We start from the raw sequence: 17,399 nt of genomic DNA, 5'->3' as shown, positions 1-17,399 counted from the left end.
GTGTCCTCTTTTGGAAGGCCAAACAAAGTAGTTTCACTTTCGCAACGAAACACAGTGTCTTCACGACATTGTGGCGGCGGCAACAACAATAAAGTTACGCCTTTTTTCTCTGCGTGAACATTTGGGCGGCGTTATGCAAATCTTCCCACACAGTGACGTAGACATGTGGGGGTGTGTTAGAGCGAGCCGTTTTAGGGGGGCGTGGAACAGTCTTAACTTTTATAAAGAATATCTCTTTGGGCTTGAGACTTTAGTCTTTGCAACTTTAGGGATCTTATCTATTCACAAACAGCTCGTAACACTCCAAAGAGAAAGGAAAACTTGAAATTGCATCATATGACCCCTTTAATTTCAACTTTGTCTCACAATTTCAACTTTTTATTTCATAATTATGACATAGTATGTCAAATTCAACTTTTTATCTCATTATTATGACTTATTATTTGTATGACCTATTATTAGTATCTCATAATTTCAACTTATGTCATAATTATCAATTAAGTCATAATATGATTTACCAAAAAAAATATTTTTTTCTTTTGTGGCAGAAATGGGCTTCCAAAAATATAAATTGCTTATTTTTGGATTCACAGAAAATATATATATTTTACCTCAACACCTGCACAAGCAATTCCCAGTACTTGTTGCACAAAACATCCTAGTACTTGTTGTCTCAAATGATCCTTTCATGCATGTACAGTTCATCCAGACAATTAATTATTTCAGTGTATTGTTGGCTTCCTCCTGACTAAACTTGCATTGTTTATTAAGAAATCGCCTGAAAATAACACCACACATACACAAGAGAAGACTAAGACATTCACTCACAATGTTTCCTGTGCACTTCTCAAAGAAATATCAAGAGAAACAGATAAAAGAGAATAGATGATGTTAAACCCCCCCCCCCCCCCCCCCCCCCCCCCCCCCCCCCCCCCCCCCCCTCCTGAACTCTCACTAGCACTCCCAGAGGGAGGGTTCACACAGCTCCCAGACAGAGACAAGATGAAAGACTGCCTGTCTCCGCTTTGAACAGGGAATGTATACTGACTTCATCTTCCACAGCCAACAACAGAGTCCTGATTTAAAGAAAATATGGCCTGGAATATATCATATGCTTGGAAAAGAGCACACATTTGAAACAGACCAAACTAAGTCTCAGATAAAAGTCTGTGTCTAGATCTGACGCTGGCTGTTCATAGATGGGTTCACACTGAGGTTGAGGGAAAACAAGGCAAAAAATAAGTTATAAACACATTAAATGAAAATGATAAATTGTGTATAGAGACATCTAGTGGACATGAAAGACTAAAAGGTAAATGATCTATCACTGATACACAGATGAACAAACTGACGATCAAACTGACACTTCCTGTCCATCAGACTTTCCACAGAAATATTACATTTCTTATGGGATTTCTGTACAATAATATTTGCATTGGTTTTGTAATATGCGCTATAAAGTGGCACAACAAATTTGGACCATGGTGTTTTGGAAATAAAGATTCTTATCTACTGTATTTACAATACTTACGTGTCTCTAAAATATTCTTGTGTCCTTTTTTAGTTGATGAACAATCAGACGGTAGCTCACAACAAAAGATTGCCTGTTGGTCTTGTGTATGACTATGTCAAATCTACAGATTACCCCATAAAACTGCTCGTTCCAGGACTCACCGCATCAAACTGGAAGAAAAAGTCATCCGGCTTGCTCTCCACTGCATCGGTGTCTACCTTCACTTCCACCATTGGGTTGAGTAACTGAGCTCTCTCCAGAGAGGCCTGGGCCTGGTTCTGACCATCTGCATCCACAGGGATCAGGAACTGAGCACGTCTAGACTCCTCTGTCACCTGAAACCAAATAACACTTAGTTATGTACCTGTTAAGTTGCTGTTATCAGTGGTAAATTAAAGGAATAATTCACCTGAAAATCTATACAATCTTATGTCATTCCAAACCTGTAATGTCTTCAGTGGAACACATGTTAAAGGTCTAGGGTCTGACAGCCTCAGTCACCATTCAATTTCATTGCTTTTCCATCCAATTAAAAAGCATGCTGACTCGACTGTAATTCTACCATACACCTCCTTTGACGTTCCACAGAAAAAAAAGTCAGGTTTGGAAGAACATGAAGGACATTAACAAATGATGAAACACTGAGGTGAACTACTTCTTTAAGTCAGTCTATATATGATACCTGCTCATGGTCCAGGAGAGTCAGTCCTTTGACCCCAGCCAAAATAAGGTTCTTTGCTACTTCTGCACCAAGACCCCGGAGACCAACAAGAAGTACCCGTGATCCCCTAAGTCTGAATATGTTAAATACATATGCATGTCGTTAATTATGTTACATTATATTTCTTATTATTTATGCACACCTAGTCTAAAAATGTATTCGTGGAGTGACTCTTATACACCATTTTTATTTCAGACAAAAAGCATGCATGTGAAAGATACTCAAATAACGCATTTGAAATCATACTTAAAAGGTTTATGTATTATTTTTAAACAATTAGCCAAAAATTCCTTAAATTAATAGGAGTACAGTTGTTCTTTGTGTACGAAACTGTTATCAACAAACCTCTTTTGAGCATCGAGACCCCAAAGGCGAATCTGTCGATCATATTGTGCAGCCTCCTCCTCGCTGATAATATTGTCTTCTTTTTCGATGGTATCAATCATTTCTAAATATTTCCGATTTTAATAATATCCTGTAACGAATTAACCGAGAGGTTAGTGTGTCTATTCTACGCTGTTTTTTTTCTACTGCCCATTCAATGGGAAAGAAATGCCGCTTTGTGATTCTCGTTCAGGCGCGCAATGATGACGTATGAGTGGTGGGAAAGCGCCAGATTCAGAGCACGTTCCAATCTGGATACCGCTTTCTACCTCCAGCTACTCTAAACCTTTCAAATCCATCAACTCCTAGTCTATATATTTTTTAAGTCTTATAATGTATATTTGTATAATTTAAGGATTGTTTACTGTGTATATCTCACCCTTGTTTCTAATAACTAACTATATTATTTATAACTAACTAAAAAAATAGAAAAGAGTATGGTTGCTAACGTTATAAGTCAATTATGACTTAGTTTATGTACCATAATTGGAAATGCGGCCGTTCTGTTATAATCCAATTACATATAAACTGAACATAAGAATTAAAAATTCAAATAATAAAGTGTCTTTATTTTTAAACATTGTCAACGAACCTCAAAGTCAGTATAATAAGATCATACTATCTTGATTTTCGTTTAAAACATAATTTAGCAGTGTAATCTGCAAAATAGTTTATCCATAGTCTTAACCATACAGGGGGGTATGTTTCTTGAAATGTACACCACAGTTTACGTAATTAAATTATTGTTTACTTGGTACATGGTCACAAAATACAATATTAAATAGTCTATACAAAACTATTTCAGGAAGAGTGAATGTCACAGCGTAAATAACTAAATAATTCCTAAAGCAGAATTGCAGTGTTGCTGCTGTTTACGTCCATTTAAAATAGTGGTTCTCAAACAGGGGGCATGAGCAAACTTCCAAAGGGGTCCCAGAATGACTTAAAATAGTTTATATTATTATTTTTATAATTTACATTAATAATATTATTAATATGTTAAAACTTAAATGCTATATAAAAATGCAATCTTTTTTCCCATTGAAGATCATACAGAGCTCGAAACTTCTGGAATCCCAATATGAATTGTGGATAATTAATAACATTTATTATACACATACAGGGCCTACACCTCCTTTGACGTTCCACAGAAAAAAAAGTCAGGTTTGGAAGAACATGAAGGACATTAACAAATGATGAAACACTGAGGTGAACTACTTCTTTAAGTCAGTCTATATATGATACCTGCTCATGGTCCAGGAGAGTCAGTCCTTTGACCCCAGCCAAAATAAGGTTCTTTGCTACTTCTGCACCAAGACCCCGGAGACCAACAAGAAGTACCCGTGATCCCCTAAGTCTGAATATGTTAAATACATATGCATGTCGTTAATTATGTTACATTATATTTCTTATTATTTATGCACACCTAGTCTAAAAATGTATTCGTGGAGTGACTCTTATACACCATTTTTATTTCAGACAAAAAGCATGCATGTGAAAGATACTCAAATAACGCATTTGAAATCATACTTAAAAGGTTTATGTATTATTTTTAAACAATTAGCCAAAAATTCCTTAAATTAATAGGAGTACAGTTGTTCTTTGTGTACGAAACTGTTATCAACAAACCTCTTTTGAGCATCGAGACCCCAAAGGCGAATCTGTCGATCATATTGTGCAGCCTCCTCCTCGCTGATAATATTGTCTTCTTTTTCGATGGTATCAATCATTTCTAAATATTTCCGATTTTAATAATATCCTGTAACGAATTAACCGAGAGGTTAGTGTGTCTATTCTACGCTGTTTTTTTTCTACTGCCCATTCAATGGGAAAGAAATGCCGCTTTGTGATTCTCGTTCAGGCGCGCAATGATGACGTATGAGTGGTGGGAAAGCGCCAGATTCAGAGCACGTTCCAATCTGGATACCGCTTTCTACCTCCAGCTACTCTAAACCTTTCAAATCCATCAACTCCTAGTCTATATATTTTTTAAGTCTTATAATGTATATTTGTATAATTTAAGGATTGTTTACTGTGTATATCTCACCCTTGTTTCTAATAACTAACTACATTATTTATAACTAACTAAAAAATAGAAAAGAGTATGGTTGCTAACGTTATAAGTCAATTATGACTTAGTTTATGTACCATAATTGGAAATGCGGCCGTTCTGTTATAATCCAATTACATATAAACTGAACATAAGAATTAAAAATTCAAATAATAAAGTGTCTTTATTTTTAAACATTGTCAACGAACCTCAAAGTCAGTATAATAAGATCATACTATCTTGATTTTCGTTTAAAACATAATTTAGCAGTGTAATCTGCAAAATAGTTTATCCATAGTCTTAACCATACAGGGGGGTATGTTTATTGAAATGTGCACCACAGTTTACGTAATTAAATTATTGTTTACTTGGTACATGGTCACAAAATACAATATTAAATAGTCTATACAAAACTATTTGAGGAAGAGTGAATGTCACAGCGTAAATAACTAAATAATTCCTAAAGCAGAATTGCAGTGTTGCTGCTGTTTACGTCCATTTAAAATAGTGGTTCTCAAACAGGGGGCATGAGCAAACTTCCAAAGGGGTCCCAGAATGACTTAAAATAGTTTATATTATTATTTTTATAATTTACATTAATAATATTATTAATATGTTAAAACTTAAATGCTATATAAAAATGCAATCTTTTTTCCCATTGAAGATCATACAGAGCTCGAAACTTCTGGAATCCCAATATGAATTGTGGATAATTAATAACATTTATTATACACATACAGGGCCTTCGATTAAAAAAATAGCGTATTTGTTCTTCGTGACCCGATCGGTCATTTCCGTGACAAGCGACGTCACGTCGCATAAGCCCGCCCCTTCTCCTCGGAGAAGAAGCGTCGCCATTTTAAGTGACTGAGTTTCATTTCACATCGCAACTGTAGGACGGAGAACCTCAGGAACGTTTTCAACCTGTTTCTCTTTTAAACTGTTAGTGGGGAATTGACTACTATGAACTGAATCTCTTCCTAAAGCCAATCAACAAGTAGATCAAAGTCAAGTAACGCATAAGACAGTTGATTTTTTGCACTGAATGTAGTACGTTAGAGGAAATGGCTGTGGAAAGCATGACTGTCCATCCAAACTCCCCAACAGCCAACCACGAACACAACAGTCTTCTCACTGACGAAAGGTCGAGTAATATCATATTTCTATCCAACTATTGATTTGTCCTTTGCTTTTTTTCCAAAAACAAAAAGCACGGGCATTTGCTTTTTTTCTTTCAAAGGGATTAAAGTCGCCTTTTCTGGGAACGTACAGAGGTAACGAAACGCCATCTTGAAACGTTACACAGCGCAATCTGGAAGGTCATAAACGAATCAGGAAAACATTCAGAATATGATCAAATTTACATTTTCAGTCACTTTTCGAAGCTTTTTAAGCGATCGAAGACCAAGGGGCCACCACTACGCCAAAACATTGCTCCAGCAACTCAATGTTTTCATCACAGATACAGAACAGACGGACAAAAGAAAAACACGGTTTTGGTTATTAACACAAAATTAAAATTCGACTTAAGCGCACTGTATGTAATGTGGCGGATAAATGGTAAAATACATCCCCGGTAACGCATTAAGGAATTTGTATCTTTAACCACCGCGAGGCCTGGACAACGCTAAAGCTAGCAGTGCTAACAGTTAGCACACGACTTACAATTGAAATACAACAATAACACGGCTAACGGAAGCTAATGAAAAGCGACGGACTAGCATGGTTTAAAACGTGTCCGCTTGATTAATCATCCTTTTATTTAATTTAATTTGTCATCGAATATTGTACGATTCAGTTTATCTTTACGGTATAGCATTATTTACACTAGGCGATGTTAATTTGTTACTGTTTAGCACTTGGCATGTATGTAAAGTTAAGTGCCACGAGCTACGCACTTAGATTTATTGGGGACATCATTAAAATATCTTAAATGTATATGCTTATTTCTTTAGGGTTTTGCATGTTTGCGTTTGTATTTTAAAGTTAATGTACACTCTCATACCGCTATATTTCCAAATAGTACGTTCTTGGAGTTTACGGTTAGTTTTCAAATATTTATGTTTTTCGTAAAGCTGTAATGAAATCACATTTTTAACGTCTCATTAATTTAGCTTGCGAAATTTCATTAACAGTACGAGATTTTGATGATACGAACTAATAATGGAAATTATTTATTCCCATTTCTTAAAGCTGTTTTGGCTTATTGCTGCTCCTCAAGTCCTCCACGTCAATTCATTTGTTGACAGTAGAAAAAAAACTATTATCGCTTATTGATGATTTGTTACACGTTCCACTACAGGTTTCCCTGTATTTTCATATTCTAGTTTTGTTGTGAACTAGTTAGCTTTGTGTGCACATACATCCCTCATGAACCAGTACTTTCTCCAATGTCTCAAAAGCATTCAAGGTCTTACCAAAACATGAAGCAAAACACAAAGGTGTTTAACCATGCCACCATTGTCTGCAAATGCCCAAAATGCAACCTCTCACCTCCCTTGAAAGTCATTTATGCATAAATTAGTATTTCACAGTAAGTATTTTCAGTTCAATACCAGAAATTTAAAGGCCAACATTTTGTCTTTGCATTAAATGTGCCTTATTACTTGGATGCTTACAGTAAAAAAAAAAAAAGGTACATTTTTTGAACAAGAGGTAGTTGTCAATCTGTCTATCTGCCAACACAATCTATTCTTGTTAGCAGTTGTCAGTTTTCCCAAGGCGCATTATTATTTTAGCAAATAATACAAGTGTGACCTGGTCTGTGTCTGACCATGTTTATTTTCTATAACTTGCAGGAGTGAAAGGTTATGCATGCAGTTGAAGTTGTTGTTAAAAACCTTTAGGTCTCTTCACCGTCTCTTAGATAACCGCTAAAGTTTGTAGATTTTTATTCACAATTCATGTGGTCGAGTCTTTTTGGCAAATAGAGACTAAGGGATTTGTAGTTAATGCAGTTATAATTCATGAATTGATTCCCTCTGTAGTACGTTTAGGACTGAACTAACTGTCCAGAGAAGCAGATGACATGAGTTTAACGTCATTAAATGAAAGATCAGATTTACACAGTCAGTTGAAACATAAGTTTGTATATTTATTGTAATTGTAAATAGGGTTGCAAAGGGGTGGAACATTTCCGTAAAATTTCCAAAAATCCCTGGAATATTCCCAAAAATCCTGGAAAGTTTCCAACATTTCTGGAATATTTCCGTAATTTACTGTAAATTTTCCACCTTTTTGCAACCCTAATTGTAAAACGTTTTGGAAGAATCTTGAAAAATATCCACATAAGTTGAAGATTTAAATTGAAGTAAAATGAGTTTTGTCTTCCAGTTAAGTTCATAGAAATGGGTGGATTAAGACCCTCATGCAGACTTTAGACTGTTTGTAACATGTCTAGGTGTATTCAATTGTCATCACTTGATTGCTTTTTTTGTACTAGTTAAAGAGACTGGGATACATAAGAATTATGCAGATGTTTCAGCTAATTTACCTTCTGTGGTAATAATTTGGCTTGTATTGTTTGAATTATTTCTCACCCACAGCTTTGCATTGCAGTTCATCTGGTAGCACATGTGCTCTTGTCAGAAGTTGCATTGCACATAACTGTTGTTTTTATAGGCCAAAGTTGAGGGGTTAGGTGATAATGTTTTGTCAGTGCTTCTTTGTCTTATGTGGCATCTCCTTATCGCTGGATAGGAGTTTTAAAGGGCTGTCCTGCCTGAATGTAATGTTTATCCTGTATATACGCATTAGATCTCCTATAAACAAAGTGGCTTTGAGTTGTTCTCAGCAGGGCACAAATGAGCAGTGAACATTTGACACCCTTAGTATGATGACTGAAGCAACTAAATTAAACTGTTGCATCTGTAGATTGGCAGCCCTGTTTATAAAAGAGATCTGTCTCTTGCCCTTCATCTCTACCCTCACTGTCTATAGTTTGAAGATCAGTTTTAGACATCTGAATTTTCTTAGTTATCTACAATGTAATGACATGTGAATTGTTAATAGCCCAACCAGCGGAAATCGTCTTGTCAGAATTAAGAATGAAGGCCCACTTAAAAAGCAATTAATAGATTGAATGTTCTGTTCTGCACAGTTTATGACAACAGTATTCTTTTTTTAAATTAGCCAGTTATCATAGACTAGAAGCAAATAAGAGTTCTCCAATGGCAGTGAGTCAAAAAAAAAAAAAAGAAGTAATTTCCTGTGTAATCCTGTTCTGAGTTGTGACATTCATTTTGTATTTTGTCAAACAGGCAAGAAGATGGGGAACTGGAAGAAGGCGAGCTGGAGGATGACGGTGGAGAGGCAGAGATGCCCAGTGGTGAGGGAGCTGATCCCCAGGATAAACCTCGCCGAAGCAAGGAGCACCATGCCAGTGAATCAGATGATGAAAAGTCTCATCGGCGGAAGAGAAAGAGAAAGAGGGAGAGAGAGCGTGAAAAAGAAAAAAGGAGGGCCAAGAAAAAGCGTAAATCTAAGCACAAGGTAAGTGTTTTTGTTAATATGTTTTTATAAAAGTCTCTTATGCTCACCAGGGCTGCTTTTATTTGATCAAAATACAGTAAAAACAGTTCATATTGTGAAATATTACTACAATAACACTTTCTATTTTAATATATTTTGAAATGTAATTTATTCCTGTGATGGTTAAGCTGAATTTAAGCAGCCATTCCTCCATTTTTCAGTGTCACATGATCCTTTAGAAATCATTCTAATATGATAATTTGCTGCTCAAGAAACATTTCTTATTATTATTAATGTCAAAAACAGTTGCTGATTAATGTTTATGTGGAAACTGATTCATTTTTTTCATCAGGATTTTTTGATTAATAAAATGTTCAAAAGAGTAGCGTTTATTTAAAATAAAAATATTTTGTAACACTATAAATGTCTTTACTGTCACATTTGATCAATTTAATGTGTCCTAGCTGAATAAAAGTATTATTTCTTTTGAAAAAATCCTACTGACCACAAACCTTTGAATGATTGTGTATATCATCTTCTGAAATATCTTTGTGTGTAATGCAGCGTCACGCATCCTCCAGCGATGACCACTCGGACTACAGTGATGAATCAGATTACAGTCCCAGTGAAAAGAGAAAATACAGGGAATACAGCCCTCAGTATCCTCCCACTGTGAGTAAAACATTATTTTTGTTCAGGTCTTGATTTATTTAAAGTAACACTCATAACACAACAACTTCCTTTACTGGCCAGCCAATCAGGGGCGCGTTTCCCAAAAGTATCGTTAGCTAACTATGGTCGTTAGTTCCATTGAACTCCATTGGTAACGACGGAATTTGTGATCATAGTTGCTTCTGGGAAACGCACCCCAGATTAGGTTTTAATCCCAGTCTGTATTTTGGTCACTATTTTTAGTCTCAAGGAGGTTACCCTCCTGCTCCCTCTGGTCATGGAGGTCCCATGCCGAAGAAAGGTGGCTATATGAAGATGGACAAGCAGGGTTATGGTGGCTATGATGACTACGAGGAGGAAACATATGAAGGCGAAGAGGAGGAGGACATGGGTGATGATGACTATGATGATTTCACCAAGGAACTGAACCAGTACCGCAAGGCCAAAGAGGTTGGAGGTGGTCCACGTGGCAGAGGTGAATGTTAATTTCATGGTCTTGGTTGAATGTTTTGATGCATATTAACAAAAGTGGTATACTTCATTTCTAATAATCATTAGGTAGGCTAGATGTTTGGAGTTTATCCTTTAGTTACAATGTCAAAAGTATGACGAGCATTGCATGTTCAGTGTCTGCATACTTCATTTTTTGACTCAAAGTGTGTGAATTCACACCAGTGTGTCAGCATTTGTGTGATTACATCTGGTGACCCTTATTACTGTCATACAGGTGGCAAAAACCGCATGAAGAACCACAGAGGTCGAGGCAGAGGAGCAATGAGGGGACGTAGTGGGAGAGGAGGAGGCAGAGGGAGAGGACGGGGCAAAATGGGAGGAGAGAATGATGATGGTGATGGCATGTACGATGAGATGGAGGTGGGTCATAATTCGCAAGTTATTAACTTCAAGTTATTATCAGGGACTTTTTTGATTTCTAAGTCTCGAAAAGGAAATTACCAAAATCTTAAGAAAACGCTATAGAAAGTTATGTAGGGGATTAAATTTGTTACAAAATTAGCATTTTACAATCTATAAAAGTTATTTTCTAAAAATCATGAATGACTGAAAAAAACATGATTCGTCAGATATCCCATCTATCCTACACCTGGGATTATCCTATCTGTCATTACTACTTGGCAAGTTGTACAAATTAAATCAGTAATTTTGTCTTTTACTTAACCTTAAAACATGTTTTTTTTATATAGTATGGAGATGATGACTTTGACAACATGGGAGGCGATGACTATGATGACTATTCAAAAGAGCTAAATCAGTACAGGAAATCAAAGGACAGAGGGCGGGGTGAGTTCTGCTTGAATAATAGATGTAAGAACACACCTAAATCTCAGTTCAGCATTGAGGGTAAAGTATTACTTGTTTGAGTGTTTGTCATTTCTAATCTTATTTTTGTTTTCTTCAGGTGGAAAAGGTGGGCGAGGTCGTGGGAGAGGCAAAGGAGGTCGAGGAATGATCCGGGGTAGAGGGAGAAATCGAGGGAGGGGCCGTGGAGGAGACCAAGGTCCCGATGAAGATAACATTGGAGATATGGACATGGGGGTAAGACAGTTTTACAGACTGTCCACTTGGTTCATAATTAATCAGCAAAACATAAATTAGCAACTGAATTATTTGTTCTCTGCTTTAGGATGGATCTGGAGGCCCGAGGAGGAATGATCAGGAGAAACACGGGCCGGACAAGAAGGGGAAAGCCATCTGTAAATACTATATTGAGGGCCGCTGTACATGGGTAAGCTAACTTTGGCAGATGTTACATTTAAAATTGATTGTAACACAATCTAGATAATCACGATCTAGATGTCATTGTCTTTAAAAGCATTAAAATAACTTATTGTATGTTTAAATCAGTCATGTCTGACTAATAAGATGATGCAAAATCACATATGACTGCGGACAACATTAGTTATTTCTGTATTAAATGCTGTCAATGTATCATCAGGGTGACCACTGTAACTTCAGTCATGATATTGAGCTGCCAAAGAAGAAAGAACTCTGCAAGTTCTACATCACTGGCTTCTGTGCACGAGCAGAAAACTGTCCTTACATGCATGATATCCTTTGGTCATTTTACTTGCTTGTATTCTCATTAGCACTTATTTTATATATATATATATATATATATATATATATATATATATATATATATATATATATATATATATATATATATATATAAGGACATTTTAATGGTACAGTCATGTACTCTGATGAATTTTCACGTGTTGAAATAACTCCTTGACTCCACTGCACGTGATTTCCCTTGCAAGCTGTTCCATACCACAGGGAACTGTGTGAATGGTGAGGAGTGTATGTTCTCCCATGAGGCCCTAACAGAAGATACTCAAGAGCTGCTGGATAAGGTGACCTTCACAGATATTTTAAATTCAGATGTAGTTCTCTCATTGTTGTTTCTGTGCACTTAGAGTAACCCTGCTCCTATTTTATTCATTGAAGATGCTGGCAGAGGATGCAGAAGCTGGTGCAGAAGATGAGAAAGAGGTTGAGGAACTTAAAAAACAAGGCATTAACCCTCTTCCAAAACCACCCCCTGGTGTTGGGCTTCTCCCAACTCCACCAAGACCTACTCCAGGGGATTCTTCTGCACCCGCAGACTTTGGAATACCTGGTGCCCCACATGGTAATATCCCTCTAAGTGGTCCAACAGCTCCAGGCCCTGGTGCTGGCCCTGTTCCTGGTCCTGGAGTTGGGCCATGCCCAGGCCCTCCTCCTCCTCCCTGCCCAGATGGAAGCACCTTCCAAGGGCCACCAAACCCCAACGGTGGCCCTCCGCCACCTATGGGTCCACCACCTGCTTGTGGAGGAAATGCTGGAAAGAAGATTCCATCCTTATTTGAGATTGTGGTCAAGCCCACAGGACAGCTTGCACAAAAACTGGGTGTCAGGTTAGCTATCTTTTACTTTCTGTCAAGTCGTCTTAGGGCTGGACAATAATTTAATATCAATATGTATCGCGATATAATTTTTTTCAATAATGGTGATATGATTTTTAAACACATTTTCGATATTTCAATATAGATACATTACCAGTTTCCCATACATTGATTTATTTGTCGCATTTGACTTCGTTGAATAAACATGAGCACTGCACGTTTCAAAATCATAACACAGCGCGGGTGTTTTATATGAATGTGTCTCTGAAGGGAACGGACTGTCTTCAGAAAACTTTCGATGGCATTTTCATTTGATCTGATAAAGTAGCATTCATGAGCGGAGCTGCTTTGATTACAGCCATTACTGGAGAAACCGCTAGTTTTATCACTCTAAAAGCGCCTCCTGCTGGCAGAGAATGAGTTTGCATTTTCAATAAGCCTGTCTCCAGCAGCATTTCCAGATTTTGTTTTCTGTAGCGACTCGGAGCACTTTTCATACCTTTTTTTCTGGCTGAAGCACATTTGTTTCAATCTATAAGAATAATCAGCCTACACTGCCAGTCAAAAGTTTTTGAACAGTAAGATTTTTTATGTTTTTTTTTTTTAAGAATTCTCTTCTGCTCACAAAGGCAGCATTTATTTGATCGAATTTGAAATATTTTTACCATTTAAAATTGCTTTCTATTTGAATGGATTTTAAAATGTAATTTATTACTGTGATCATACATAGCTACATTTTCAGCATCATTACTCCAGTCTTCAGTGTCACATGATCCTTCAGAAATCATTCTAATATGCTTATTTGCTGATTATAAATATTTAAATCAGTTGAGTAAATTTATTTTTCAGGATTCTTTGATGAATAGAAAGATCCAAAGATCAGCATTTATCTGAAATAAAAAGCTTTTGTAACATTATACACTATTCCATTCGCTATCATTTTTATTATTTTTTTGGGAAAGAAATTATAGAAAATAATACTTTTTTTTTAGCCAGGATGGTTAAAATTGATCAAAAGTGATGATAAAGGCATTTATAATGTTCCAAAAGATTTCCATTTCCGATAAATAGTGTTCATATCGATATCGGAATTATATCGTATCGACCGAAATTAAGAAATATTTCGTGATATAAATTTTGGCCATATCGTCCAGCCCTAAGTCATCTTGGTTTACTTACTAGCTGAATACAGAATATACTGACACAAATGCACTCTTTACAGAGGACCAGGTCCTGGCAATGCTGCTGCAGGTCCTGCAGGACCTCAGGGACCTCCTGCAGGTCCCCCAGGTGCACCTCCGCCTCGCTTTCCTGTGGGCCCACCACCAGGACACATGGGTCTGGGCGGTCCTCATGATATGCCTCCGATGGGCCCATCTAACATGAATCAAGGCCCTCCATCAATGGGCACAGGACTGCCAATGATGCAGAACTTTGGCCAGGGAGATGGACCACCAAACCTGGGTATGATGCCTCCAGGTGGTGGAACATCTGGTAACAACTTTTATGATAACTTCTACCAGCAACAGCAAGCCATGTCGATAGATGGAGGTGGAAGAGATGGTGAGTTCATTTTGTATTTTAATTTTAGTTCTTTTATCCAAATTAACTTTTATCAGTACATGCATTGCCTGAGAGTCAGACTCATGTCCTTGCAGTGGTGTATAAAGTACCTGAAAGCCATACTCAAGTAAAAGTACAGATATCTTACCAGAAAATGACTTTGGTAGAAGTTGAAGTCACCCTTTAGAATATTACTTGAGTAAAAGTCTTAAAGTATGTGATATTTATTGTACTTTAGTACGTTTAAGATTTTAAAAATACTTTTCGTACTTAAGTATTGAAAGTAAAAGTACAAGTAAATGCAAAATGGAAAAGAAGCAAATAAATATAGCCTATATAAAAATTTTCATGCACAGCCTGTGTTTCATGCACAGCCTGTGTAAGATTGTGTTCAGTTTTAACTCTTTCTTCCATTTTGCATTTTTGGGTAAGTATAAGAAGCACTTCATCCGGTACTTCGTGTCTTTCATTGCAACACAAGAAAACATTTCTGGAATCTGCATCTGAAATAGCATTTAGATGTATTTACACAGTTTAATGTATCTCAGAGGGGACATGGATGCATTTAACCTGCAGTTACAGATTGATAAATAATGTTTTGTTTTTAACATAAAACGTTGAATACTGATATTTGAAATGATATAAAACATGAAAAAAATAGTAGAAATGTGACATTAAAACCATGAGAACGATCTCAGCTTCAGCGTGGATAGTGAGGAGCTAACTGATCTCTGCTTCATTACAATTTGCACATATTGTTTCGTCGCAAACATTGATCTGCCTTCAAAACACCCGGTAAAAGTCGCACGATAACGTGCGTCATCACTACGACACACCCTTTACGGCATTGGTTCTGGCTTTTGTTCACACAGAGCTCGTTCCGGGACTGAACCCGGCAATGTTACTAGGTCCCCAACCCGGTATTGATCCCGGAATCAATCCCGGGACGTGTTTGCGTTCACACAGAAGGCACTCCGGCAATTTTCCGGGACCAACGTGCAGTGTGAAAGGGGCTAAAGAGATTCAACCGATTCATTCAAACGATGATTTATTCAGGAACAAAGCATTTGACTGTGTTAATGACTGAATGACTGAATCATTTTTATCAGCAGATTCGTTCAAAAAGCTGATTCATTCAATAAGTAAACACGGCCCATTGCTCAGAGACGCAAAACAGTGCTTTAATCTTTGTTTGGAACTATTTTCGTTGGCAAAATTTAGCAAAAACAAGCAATATTATGTCTAATATTTAAGTAACCTATTGCTTTACTGAACTTGTATAAAATTATTATTAAATATGTTATAATTCTGATATCTGCAGAAAAATGGTACTCTTTGCGTGATATAGGCTAGATTAAGTTAACTATATTAAATTATATAAATATAAAAAGTATACAGAAGCATTTTTGCCGTCTACAATTTAGAATGCCTGGAATTTTGAGTTTTAATAGACTAATAAATCAACGTGTGTGCACACTAGGGTTGTGACGGTGAGGAAATTTTCCCACCGGTTAATCGACGTGTAATAATACCGGTATCACCGTGGAGGCGGGGCGTTCCCTCTTTTGCTCGCTTTCCTTCGCTTTTAACTAGCTTGTAAAAGCAGTGTGCATTTTACTTTCACTTTTAAATAGCGGCAATTCGGCGTAAAGCAATTGTTCGTTTTTAGTTTTACTTTCATTTTTGAATTAGCGGCAGTTCGGTGTCAATTGCTTGAATGCAACAACAAAATACAACCTCAAACTCACTTCAGCCTATATATAAAACATAGAACTTTTATTAACAAAACAAATACACCATGCTGTAGGGCAGGCTATGCCTATAATATAATATAATATAATATAACAAATAACTTACATAAAGTTTAAATAGGTATACAATACTAGAAATAGACTAAGTAAACATGTATAATATATAACCAAATAAATAAGAAACGTAGAACGTTTATTAGCAAAACGAGTATGAAAGCTTGGAGGCACGGCATAGGCATACACCTTGATGTCAAATAAAATAAATAAAATGACACAAAGTTTAAATAAAGTAAAAATCAGCAAATAATGTGGAACCAATTAAATAAGAAACGAATGTTTAAAAAAAAAAACTTCCAAAATCACATGGCAAAAGTCAACAGGCTTTGCAAAATCCAAAATATTGCCAAACAGGTGCTTTTGCATTTCATTTCGAAACGAAATCATCCGCCATCATCTTGTCTGTCTCACCACACTCTTCTTGTCAGTCAGCTCAACTCACTCTCCTCACTGGATAAATGAAATCTGATCTGTGATGCGACTGCCATTTGGCATGCTGCATTGAGCAGCCGCGTTACTAAATTATTTTTATTACTATAAAAAATCAAAACGACGGTGGGGGTCGGTGACGCGGTGGGCAAGTGACGTAACCGGTATTGCGGCTTAACACCGTCTATCGCGGCAAGCCTAGTGCACACTGTGTGTGATTTGGTGATATAGCCTACTTGATCATGTCAGATCGCACATCATTACAACAACACTTACCATATTATAGCAGATAATATACTGTATATTGCACACCCCAGCCTCGACTTGAGTGGAAAATGAAATCACTCGCAGTTGTGCGTGCACTTGTTTGCACATGAGCAAAGGTGTTTTTTAGGAGTGGAACTTGCAAACGCCAGACCACTGATTCGTCAAACCTGCTTTCCTGCAGTCCGTGTTCTTACGACTTCTGACTATTTTGTAGTAAGTAACAAAAATGCTTCGGGGAAATGTATCGGAGTAAAAGTATACATTTTATTTAGGAAATGTAGTGGAGTAAAAGTAAAAGTTGGCTGAAATATAAAAACTCAAGTAAAGTACAGATACTCCCAAAAAATACTTAAGTACTGTAATGAAGTATTATTACTTTGTTACATTACACCACTGCTTGCTGTTGCTCGCACCATGCTGTACCATTTGAGCTGATGTGAGCTGCTTTATTGTCCTACTCTGTTCTACTTCTGAAACAAGAGATTAGTATTCAGCCCCATTCTTCGCCTCCCGGTACAGGTGACAACTTTCAAGGTGTGGGTGGTGGAAACTTCAATGATCAGTCACCTGGGAACCAGAACTCTGGAAGCATAGAGGGTGCAGCTAATGTAGGCCC

General features: G+C 36.9%; 2 protein-coding genes and 1 long non-coding RNA gene across 4 annotated transcripts in view; 1 reads left to right on the top strand and 2 right to left on the bottom strand.

Annotated features, from left to right (window-relative positions):
• Positions 1-3,317, bottom strand: part of LOC107585558 (SUMO-activating enzyme subunit 1-like) — a 10,231-nt gene extending 6,914 nt beyond the window's left edge. Inside the window, exons 1-4 of the mRNA XM_016272626.1 lie at positions 3,260-3,317; positions 2,580-2,898; positions 2,196-2,307; positions 1,675-1,848 (exon numbers count right to left, since the gene is read on the bottom strand). Coding sequence (XP_016128112.1) covers positions 1,675-1,848; positions 2,196-2,307; positions 2,580-2,680 — 387 coding nt within the window. The 5' untranslated portion in view covers positions 2,681-2,898; positions 3,260-3,317. The remainder of the gene's footprint in view (positions 1-1,674; positions 1,849-2,195; positions 2,308-2,579; positions 2,899-3,259) is intronic.
• A 541-nt stretch (positions 3,318-3,858) lies between these two features.
• Positions 3,859-4,987, bottom strand: LOC107585560 (uncharacterized). Its single transcript, XR_001609258.1, has 3 exons — positions 4,927-4,987; positions 4,248-4,566; positions 3,859-3,975 (listed from the first exon to the last, which is right to left on the bottom strand). It is a non-coding gene; the product is annotated as an uncharacterized lncRNA (long non-coding RNA).
• Positions 4,988-5,451: 464 nt separating this feature from the next.
• Positions 5,452-17,399, top strand: part of LOC107585556 (zinc finger CCCH domain-containing protein 4-like) — a 22,709-nt gene continuing 10,761 nt past the window's right edge. The window contains exons 1-13 of one of the 2 annotated variants that reach the window (XM_016272624.1): positions 5,452-5,812; positions 8,928-9,159; positions 9,703-9,810; positions 10,054-10,285; positions 10,538-10,683; positions 11,013-11,109; positions 11,228-11,364; positions 11,453-11,554; positions 11,765-11,876; positions 12,076-12,185; positions 12,280-12,728; positions 13,939-14,279; positions 17,303-17,395. In XM_016272624.1, coding sequence (XP_016128110.1) covers positions 5,733-5,812; positions 8,928-9,159; positions 9,703-9,810; positions 10,054-10,285; positions 10,538-10,683; positions 11,013-11,109; positions 11,228-11,364; positions 11,453-11,554; positions 11,765-11,876; positions 12,076-12,185; positions 12,280-12,728; positions 13,939-14,279; positions 17,303-17,395 — 2,239 coding nt within the window. In that variant the 5' untranslated portion in view covers positions 5,452-5,732. The remainder of the gene's footprint in view (positions 5,813-8,927; positions 9,160-9,702; positions 9,811-10,053; positions 10,286-10,537; positions 10,684-11,012; positions 11,110-11,227; positions 11,365-11,452; positions 11,555-11,764; positions 11,877-12,075; positions 12,186-12,279; positions 12,729-13,938; positions 14,280-17,302; positions 17,396-17,399) is intronic. The other variant, XM_016272625.1, reaches the window with a different exon arrangement.

The sequence above is a fragment of the Sinocyclocheilus grahami genome, unplaced genomic scaffold (assembly GCF_001515645.1).
Source record: "Sinocyclocheilus grahami isolate Dianchi unplaced genomic scaffold, SAMN03320097.WGS_v1.1 scaffold72.1, whole genome shotgun sequence".
NCBI lineage: Eukaryota > Metazoa > Chordata > Actinopteri > Cypriniformes > Cyprinidae > Sinocyclocheilus > Sinocyclocheilus grahami.
Note: the sequence above shows the minus strand (reverse complement) of the source record. Positions and strands in the feature narration are given on the sequence as shown.